The sequence below is a fragment of the Terrapene carolina genome, unplaced genomic scaffold (genome assembly GCF_002925995.2).
Source record: "Terrapene carolina triunguis isolate 2854851 unplaced genomic scaffold, T_m_triunguis-2.0 Scaffold22, whole genome shotgun sequence".
Lineage (NCBI taxonomy): Eukaryota > Metazoa > Chordata > Testudines > Emydidae > Terrapene > Terrapene triunguis.
Window position 1 is genome coordinate 7,032,646 of NW_020664373.1, and position 10,280 is coordinate 7,042,925.

At 40.5% G+C, this 10,280-nt stretch overlaps 1 protein-coding gene across 1 annotated transcript in view; it reads left to right on the plus strand.

The window, feature by feature from the left end:
* LOC112112646 (male-specific lethal 3 homolog) overlaps positions 1-1,499 on the plus strand; it is a 36,583-nt gene extending 35,084 nt beyond the window's left edge. Inside the window, exon 13 of the mRNA XM_024208635.2 lies at positions 406-1,499. Within this exon, the coding sequence (XP_024064403.1) occupies positions 406-505 (100 nt within the window). The 3' untranslated portion in view covers positions 506-1,499. The remainder of the gene's footprint in view (positions 1-405) is intronic.
* Positions 1,500-10,280: the final 8,781 nt, after the last annotated feature.

The following is a 10,280-nucleotide window of genomic DNA, read 5'->3' on the forward strand; positions in this document are numbered from 1 at the left end:
GTGAAAGTACATAGTTGGCACGGGTAGTGTCTGCTACAAGTAAAGTTGCGAAAACATTTCTACAGTATCCCCTTGTTTTCATATGCTTATTTCCTGAAACTTTTGTTTTGCACTGAAATTTTCCATACATAGCCTCTATCCCAGCTTTTTCTTTGGTGATGCTTAAGCAAACTCCTTCCATCTCCTTTAGATTTGAAAGGAAAGGCTATGTTCTTCACTGTGTGTGTAAGACTTTAGCACCTTTTAAACTTCGAAACTTGTGCATGAAGGACTATGTACATCAGCATATGCTTTGCTAATCTTAAAAAACGCTTTGAGAATTGCACAGCCTATTTTACTGCATCTTTAAACCTAAGTCTGTTTGTTCTTTGTCTGATTTTAATCTATCATGTGCTTTCTTCTCAGGTTTCTAGCAGAATACCATGATGACTTCTTCCCAGAGTCTGCTTATGTAGCTGCATGTGAGGCTTACTATAGCACCAAGAATCCTCGGGCAATCTACTGAAGCTTTTAGTGAACAATAAATCCTGCTGTACATAGCCCATGGTTGTTGCTGCTTTGCCACATAGCTACGAGATGAAGATGAAATGGAATTTGTATGGCCTTTTTCAGATAGGAAAAAGGGAGTCGCGTCTATGACTACTGGATTCATTAGCAGAGATGGACCACTTCTTGTTTTAGAGCCATGCAAAGATTGCATTCTGAATTTCTCCAAGTGTTGCATGTAAGCTGCACTTCTAGAAGAAGCCCTGCACTGACTTCTAATGCATAGGACTGCATATAGTTCTTATTAAGAAGTGTGTGTGGGGGGGAAGCAGGTGCATTAGCAGTGGGACGCTTTCATGAAAACAAATACCTCATGCTGTCTTTCATTTTAACATGAACTGTTTTCAGCATGAAAAGTTAAACTGGCTTCACTCTCGTGTAAGGAGAATGCATAACTGGCATCCTGTGGATTTCGTTTCACACACAACGCACACTTCATTTTGTGAAACGGTCATGGCAGGAAAGAGTGCTGCATGTAGAGGAAGAATTGCATAGCAATTTTATTGTCATGGTCTCTGACTCAAGGAAGTAGTTTTCTGTGGCTTAAATGAAAAATGTTGCTTGGTTTTTCTTTTTAAAAGGCATCTGTCTTTCCCATAGTAGGTTGCCACAGTTACAAGTGCAGACCTCACCAGTGATTCATCTTATCCATGTCTGTGAATGATTCCTAAAGGCATTAAAGAACAGGATGTTCTAACAGGTTCTCACAGAGTAAGCATAGAGTGAATAAAGTGACAGCAATTACTTTGGCAAACTTTTTTCTTAATAAAGAAACTGGTTGGTAATTGAAGGTGTGATATTTGGGTGGATGATCTCAAAAATGGGGTTTTGTTTGGACTTTCATTGTATATTTTCACTAATTATTACTATGTAGAGAATGGGGGGTGGGAGTAGTGACTGTAAAAATGGCACCTTTTTATTGTACAATTTCTGTCCGAAAGCAGAGACACATCTCTTAGATTTACACTGGCAAATTTTACTCTCTTTAGCACTGCAAAACTCTTGCAGCTGTGTGAGAATGAGCTGGATTCTGTTATCCCTCATCCCTCTGACAATACATACTTGGCAGAATTAACTGTTTATCTTGGGTACTTCCATTACTGTGAGTGCCTCGCAGTCATTAATGTATTTATCCTTACAACACCCCTGTGAGGTAGAGAAGTGCTGTTATCCCCATTTTGCAGATGGGGAATCTGAAGCACAGAGAGGAAAGTGACTTGCCCAAAAACACAAGAAACCTGAGCAGAAAATTGAACCTAGGTCTCCCAAGTCCTGGGCTAGTGCCCCAATCACTGGTCAGTCCTTATTCCCTTGAAGCACCCCAATTCTAGAACGATTGCCTGTGATTCTGGAGCCAAAAAGAACCCACTAGAGCTTGCAGGTCTTGGAGTTAGTAAAACCATCTCTTTCCATGTAAATCACAAATATATTCTGTAAGAAGTAACCCAGATCTGAAGAAAGAGCTCGGTGTAAGCTTGAAAACTTCTTTAATTGGCCCAACTTCTGTTGGGGTGAGAAAGATATTACCTCCCCCACCTCGTGTCTCTAATATCCTGGGACGAACACAGCTACAACAGCACTGCATTACCAGTTAAAGTCACTTGTCAAGAGTGGAATGGCATGTTCGTGCCTTGAACTGAAAAGGTAGAGATGACCTTGGTTTTAGTGAATGAGACTCTGCAAAAGGAAAAGCTTCTACAGAGTCTTAACGTCAGGGTAGCTACACTCATTTTGGATCCATACCAAAATGAGATTTGGAGACCCTTATTTCTAAAGATTCATTTAGTGGTGCTATTTTTTAAATTGTATTCCTGTAGTACCAAGTTTCCCGGGCTATAGTCTCCATTCCAAAACTGTAGAGATTCTGAATCTACAGTACAAGCTGAGTAGTTCACAATCCTCTTTAATATGGGACACTCCTGACATAATAAACTTGATACAGCAGGTAAAAAATACCATTCAAATATTAATGAATGTCTAACAAGATATTAAGCTTAGAATATCGCTGAAACTCCATCCTTAATCCTCTCCATTGTAGCAGAGTGTTGCAGTGCATATGATAGGTCAAATCTTTTTCCCCTATCAATGCCTAAGAATAAGAGGGCAGGTTGAGAGTAGAATTTAAACCTTATTGCATGGTTATGTTTTAACTGTAACAGTGACCTTTTGTGCATGCCATAATTATTTATTAATGTCTGTATTCAGTTTGCTCAGTGATTTGAGAAGCAGTTTAGGTAGTACCTGCATGCATTGTGCCTGGTTCAAACCAGTTGTATGAACTCATTTTCATGAGTAACCAATTTTCCCCCGTCTTTCTACCTCTACACCATTAGGTATAAAAAACAGACTCTTGTATCCTATAAATCTGCTGCAACATGTGTGAGCCTGGTCGAAGTATTCATTGATTTGTGTTGAGTATAACACTAAAGGCAACCTGCAAATCTTCCTACAAAATTTCTTCATCTGGAGCAATATATGACTTGTCCATTTATGAGGACTATTTGCCACTTTAGCAGATTCCTCAAATGGGGCAGAGAGACTTGCAGGCTATCTTTTTATACCTATGGTTTAATTATAGTGGTACTGAAGAAGCTGCTATAGGTGAAGGTTAGTGAGCATTTTGGTTACTTATGATATGTTTTGTAGGCTGCTTGTTTTTAAAAAGAAAATCCTCCCAACAGAAACACTTTGGTTATGTTTAGATCTCACATGTGTGGCTGAGTAGGAGGTAGTTTTACTAATTGTTTGTTTTTTAATCAAAGTTTAATATGGATTTTATACTTTTTACTGTGGGTAAGTGACTAGTGCACAGTTATTTAATGCCAGAGTAATTAGATATCTGCTGTTTTTAATAAAAATAATTTTTGAAATGTACAATTGATATAAACAGCAACTAATTGGATATTTCATAAGGATTTTACTCAGTGACAGATGGATGATATGACACACACAATATATATGCAGTATTGCCAACCCCAATCATTCTGAAATCATGAGTTATTCCCCAAAAAGGTGTGAGATTGGCTTACAAATCATGATGTTTACCTTCTGGCTTTTGTAGTCTCTGAGGCGCACATGGGTCAAGTTTTCATGCTTTTCTCTGCAACTATGAGTGTTAGAACCTTTTTTGTTTTTTAAATAAGCTGAGATTTTCAGCTAATCACAGGCCTCCAAGAGCTGGGACTTTAGGAAAGTATCACAAGATTGGCAATAAAATTGTGAGTTGTCAACACTGCATTGTTGCAGGATGCCATTAAATTCAACACACACACTTCGCAGTTTTTCTGATGCAAACAGATGTGAGACATAACTCAGCTTCCAATAGGAGTGTTTTTTTCAGGTAAGAAGTAGTTGTTTAAACAAAATTGTACTGTATAAACTGGTCTACCTATGCCAAAAGGATATATCTGTAGTTTATGGAGCAAATAATACATTTTTATGATTTAAAGTTGCTTGCAGTGAATGTCTAGAGGAAAATGTATAGGTAAATACTGTATCAGCACAAAATTATTACACTTTAGAAAGAAGGAAACAAGATGACATTGTGACACTCTTGAATCACTAATATAGTGGTGATATTGTTGTTCATATTGCTCCTGACCCCCTCCTGAATATTTCAATTTCTTTTGCTTATCATAAGAATAAGGGGGAAATAAGTTACCTAGTGGTATTATCTTACTCCTCTTATTACTGAACCCAGAAGAGACAGGAACTAACTTGTTCTTTCTATCACTGACCAAGCACACACTATGTATATCAACAGTTCAGGCTGACTTGAGGCCCTGTAGTTGCTTGTGGCTAATGGTATTCGGATCCTGTTAGTTACAGAGCCCCATTACTCATAAATCCCTCCTCTGGCCTTGCACCAAACTTGTTATTACAGATGTCCATTTGCATCACCATATTATTAAACAAGAACTAAAAAGACCGTGTCTCTAAATGGAGAACAAAGGCTAAAATGAAAAAAAAAAATGCCGAGAACATGGAAGAAGCATATTATTTGCCAATTTTGTCTATGCAAATAACTGGGTAATTTATTGTTCGCAGGAAGAAGCAGCTCTGTGTGGCTTGAAAGTTTGTCTTTTTCACCAACAGAAGTTGGTCCAATTAAAGATTACCTTGCCCACCTTGTCTCTAGGTAATTTATTGTAAATGTACATAAATATTTAGAAGGACTGTAAAGGAAAACTTGGGGCTGGGGGGGCGGGGGGGAAATAAGATCAGTCCTACAGATTCAACTGCAATTCCTGACAATGAGGTGTAAGATGCAGATGATGGTGACTGGAGTATAAATGTCTTCAAAGATGCTGGGTTGAGGAGCATGCTGTATGGCAGCCCCTTCCAAACCATTAGGAAAGATGTAGATGGTGGTTCTGTCCCCAGAACCAGTTTCATTGTTCTTGCCAATGCGGGAGAGTCTATATCTCCAGCCTATCAAGATCCACTTTCTGTGGCACTGCTAAACAGTGGCAGTAGTATCCCCTTGTGCTTAGGGAGCTCACACAGCCACATTCCCATCCTCCAATGTTTTTGTGTAGAAGGCAAAGGGGCTACTCTGCTGTCTCTTTTTACTCACATGCCCCTATGCATCAATAACAGAGTGGCCCTAATTTTAGCACAAAAGGGATGAAAGCCAACTCTTGGACCCCATATGGCCAACAGCACCCAACTTCAGACAAATAAATAATGTATTAAATGCTAATCAGTGAGTAGTAGAAAGGGTTAAGATGCTAGTGAAAGAAAAATACCAAGACTACTATTTTATTATCATCTGGGATAGAAGATAAAGCCAAGGGTTCATATGATTCAAAAACTATTGAAGACTGCTGTACAACTAATGTTCATTTTTATTATTAACCATAGATAACATCAGTGATTTGGGGAAGGGCGAATGTAGTTGCAGTCTTTATGAAGGTGAAAAGGGACTCATCACCACGTACACATTGTGCTGAAATTCACACTTGTACCAAAGATCTTGACTCCCCCTTTTTTTAAGATGGTCCCTGGTTGCTGGCTAAATAATGCTTTCTAACTGTTTAAAGCTGTTTTTAAATTGGGTTTGAAACTGTTACAAATAACAGTAAGAAGTAGTCAGTGCGAGCAAATGTCAAAACTCCAGTACAGCTTTCTCAGGGTATGTCTACACTGCAGCTGGGAGAAGCCTCCCAGCCCAGGAAGGTTGACTTCCGCGAGCAGGATTCAAGCTGGCATGCTTAAAAATAGCAATGTGGACATTATGGCTTGGGCTCTGAAGCCTGTGGAAGAGGTGGGCTTGGGAGCCCAAACTCTGGCTCGAGCTGCAACATTGAAGCACCATTTACACAGCTATTTTTAGAGTGCTAGCACAAATCTGGGCTGGGGTGGCTTCCTTCTGGATGCAGTATAGACATGCCCTTAGAGGCCAGTTTCATTCAGGGCTTGTGTGTCAGCTGGAGAAGATGAGGAAATGATGGCAGCCAAGATGAGGAAACTGAACAAAGGAGTCAAAAGGAAGTGTAAATTATATCTACATGTGAGGGGGGAAGAAAGATTGATGAAGACTTCACTAACTATGTCTGCAAAAATGCTGGGAAAGGGGCCCCTCACTGTTCAGAAATGCAGTGACGGCATCTGCAAACCCCACACGTAAAAGATGATTTCCATGTGGAGATGCTGGAGGCATCTCTGCTGCTTCTGACAAAATGTAAGAATCACCCATTAGAACAAGATATTTTTCTGGGATGGGAAAACTGCTGTTGTTCTAACCAAAGTGCAAAGGGAGATTAGAGTTTCCACCTGAGATTTGGGCTCCTCAGAAGAGGGTTAAATTGAACACCAAATGGTGTGTGATTGGTGTGCAATGTGTGCTTGTGTCAATAATTAAAAAGTGCTTCCTCTTTCATAGGTAATAATCAGTTTGAGGTTCAGTAAAGGAAAGTGAATTCCAAGACCCATCAAACTGATGGATGTTTTTATTACTGTGAAAATGGAGATGAAAGATTCAAACTGTAAATGGAGGAAGCTTGTTTCCAAAGGGGCTGTTCAAGTGTTGAAAAGGAAATGGTTTAACCTAGTTTTTTAAACAATAATAGTTTAACATCGGGGTTCTCAAACTTCATGGCATCGCAACCCCCTTGTGACAAAATTACCACAGGACCCCGAGTTGGGGGAAAGGGGGCTGGAGCCCGAGCCCCAGGTGGGGGTGGAGCTCAGGCTTCAGCTTCAGCCCCGGGTCCCAGCAAGTCTAATACTGGCCCTGGCGACCCCATTAAAATGGGGTTGCGACCCACTTTGTGGTCCCGACCCACTGTTTGGTAAAAAGATCTGAAAACCAAAACAACTTGTGGACCTCTCTTATTTCCTTGTCCTTGTTTTATGGCAGAAGTGGGAGGCAGCTCAGATTCTCCATATGTATTGCAACGCCACAAGCCTTGATAATTTCTAGAGTGGAAAGCATAAGAGAGAGGCTGGAAATGCGGTCAAGGTTATAAAACAATTTCCCTCTCATCAGTGTGAGAACCCCATTTTCATGAATTTTAGGATAGTTTTTTTTTTCCAAGTCACATAACATGGAGTGTTTTTTTCTGCTTTAGTTGAAGAATGTAAGGGTGTAGTGATCAACGGCTCGATGTCTAGTTGGCAGCTGGTATCAAGTGGAGTACCCCAAGGGTTGGTCCTGGGGCCGGTTTTGGTCAACATCTTTATTAATGATCTGGATGTTGGGATGGATTGCATCCTCAGCAAATTTGCAGATGACTCTAAGCTGGGAGGAGAGGTAGATACGCTGAATGGTAGGGATAGGGTCTAGAGTGACTTAGACAAATTGGAGGATTGAGCCAAAAGAAATCTGATGAGGTTCAACAAGGATAAGTGCAGAGTTCTGCATTTAGGACGGAAGAATCTCATGCATCGCTACAGGCTGGGGACCGTCTGCCTAAGCAGCAGTTCTGTAGAAAAGGACCTGGGGATTACAGTGGACGAGAAGCTGGATATGAGTCAACAGTGTGCCCTTGTTGCCAAGAAGACTAATGGCATATTGGGCTGCATTAGTAGGAGCCTTGCCCGCAGATCAAGGGAAGTGATTATTCCCCTCTATTCGACACTGGTGAGGCCACATCTGGAGTATTGCATCCAGTTTTGGGCCACCCACTACAGAAAGGATGTGGACAAATTGGAGAGAGTCCAGCAGAGGGCAACAAAAATGATCAGGGGGCTGGGGCACATGACTTACGAGGAGAGGCTGAGGGAACTGGGGTTATTTAGTCTGCAGAAGAGAAGAGTGAGGGTTTTTTTTATAGCAGCCTTCAACTACCTGAAGGGGGGTTCCAAAGAGGATAGATCTAGGCTGTTCTCAGTGGTGGCAGATGACAGAACAAGGAGCAATGGTCTCAAGTTGCAGTGGGGGAGGTCTAGGTTGGATATTAGGAAACACTATTTCACTAGGAGGGTGGTGAAGCACTGGAATGGGTTACCTAGGGAGGTGGTGGAATCTCCACCCTTAGAGATTTTTAAGGCCCGGTTTGACAAAGCCCTGGCTGGGCTGATTTAGTTGGTGTTGGTCTTGCTTTGAGCAGGGGATTGGACTAGATGACCTCCTGAGGTCTCTTCCAACCCTGATCTTCTATGATAATATGAAGTTGATTAGGCCAAGCCCACATTAAAAACATAGGTTGGCTTAGCTGTGTCGCTGAGGGCTGTGCTATATCCACACCGTTGACTGACATAGTTAAGCTGATCTAACCCCTGGTGTACGTCGACAGAAGAATTCTGTCAGCCTAGCTACCACCTGCTAGGGAGGTACTTTAATGACAGTGATGGGAGAACCTCTCCCTGCGCTGTAGGGAGAGTCTGTACTGAAGCACTACAGCTGGCAGTGTTTTTGTTGCTGGCAAGTAGCTTGACAGTTATGAGTACAGGAGTAATTTGGACAAGAGAAAATGCAGTAGCCAATCAGAATAGAAAGACTTGCAAAATGTGCAAATCCCAGTATTCTGGCTGTTATGGTTATCCAGTTACAGTACAGAGATTTACATACTGTGTGAGCAGCAAAGAGTCCTGCTGTTCATCCGACGAAGTGGGTATTCACCCACGAAAGCTCATGCTCCAATACGTCTGTTAGTGTATAAGGTGCCACAGGACTCTTGGCTGCTTTTACAGATCCAGACTAACACGGCTACCCCCCTGACACTTGACATACTGTGTGATTACTAAAAAATAACAGCATAATGATGATGCAAACGGGACACCAATAGACTAGTTGTATTGTAAGATATTGTCTAATTGATTTGTGCAGTCATGCATTAATAATTATACAGCATCCCTGCATCTCGACAGAGACCAAAGTTCTATTTTGGTATAATAATATTCAAATGGAAAAAAGATATATCTGGTCAACCTATGGTGTATAGCTTAATGTTGATATCTTGATGTCTTTCAATGCTATGATAGGAATACTTTTTATGTTTAGAATAACTGAGGGCGGATGTGTGGCCAGAAGCTTTGAGCTGAAGTGAATTTATTTTTTATTACTTACTCTTAAGAGCCGTTGATAAGTTACTACTTCTATTTCAAGCTTTTATAATATATCATGAACACGCAGGTGTTGACATTTCTCTCTCCTTCCTAATTTGGAAACAGATAAGATTTCTGTAAAGGTTCAATGCGTTACCACATGGGAGTCTAATTAAGTTGAAATGATATTGTTTGAATAAACATAATAATTTTGGTGTTAATACAAAATTGGCTGAACAACAATAAATAGAGAACAATTATAAATGGTAAAATATCAAAGTGGGGCTCAGCAGGAGCAGCATATTGGAACTAGTATTGTTAAATTTCTTAAGTGATCTGGCATAATAACAGAAGTAAAAACCTGTACAGTAATCAGATTCACAGATGCTACCATATAACAAGTGATTTCAAAGAAAGTGCTTGTTAGAGACAAACTATGGAATGTGTTAATCCAATTTAGAGAAATGAGAAACATGGAGATGATTTTTGAGAAATGCAAGGCAATTTTGTAAGCTAAGGTAACACTAATGTTAGTAGCCGCTGGAGTCGATAGATTACCGCTTTTGCCAGCTGACAAGAATAAGTTTTCTATAACTCTGCCTCATGTCATGTAATAGGCCAGGCAATTCAGCTCAGGCTTTAACAGCAATCTTGTGTGTCACGCTCTTTTGCTCAGAAATAGAGCTTGCTGGAGGACAACAATTAAAGTAAGCAACAACTTTTGTAATTTGTTTCCATGCTACATTGGAGTGAAAGACAAATCTTTTCAACGTTTTCACAAAACAGAATTGTGTTGAAATGTCCATTTTCATATGGTCAGGTCAGGTTTTCAATTTGTGTCTTGGCGTTCCTCTGTCTCTCCCTGGAAGTGACCAAGGAGTTCACCCTGTACCTCAAACCTTCCCATTGAAAACTTCATCCAACTTGATGCAAGTCCGGCAAAAAGATGGAACAACCTGAATCCCTTATTGTGGAAAAGGGCTTTGCACAAAACCGGAGGAGAAGGTTGCTGTGCTTCCAAAATTTCTGAAAACAAGTGATATTGCAGATAAATATGAGAAGAAGAAATCCTCCACATTGATGTATGTGGCAGATGTTAGGGGCTTAGGAATGTACAATAGATTGTGCACAAAGAGTAGACCAAGCTGCTAAACAAAGCCATCCAAAGCTTTTGAGATTATTGTGATCCATGAAATATTGTCACTTTACAAGAAACAAGCTGACGGGGAAACCACTGACCATTA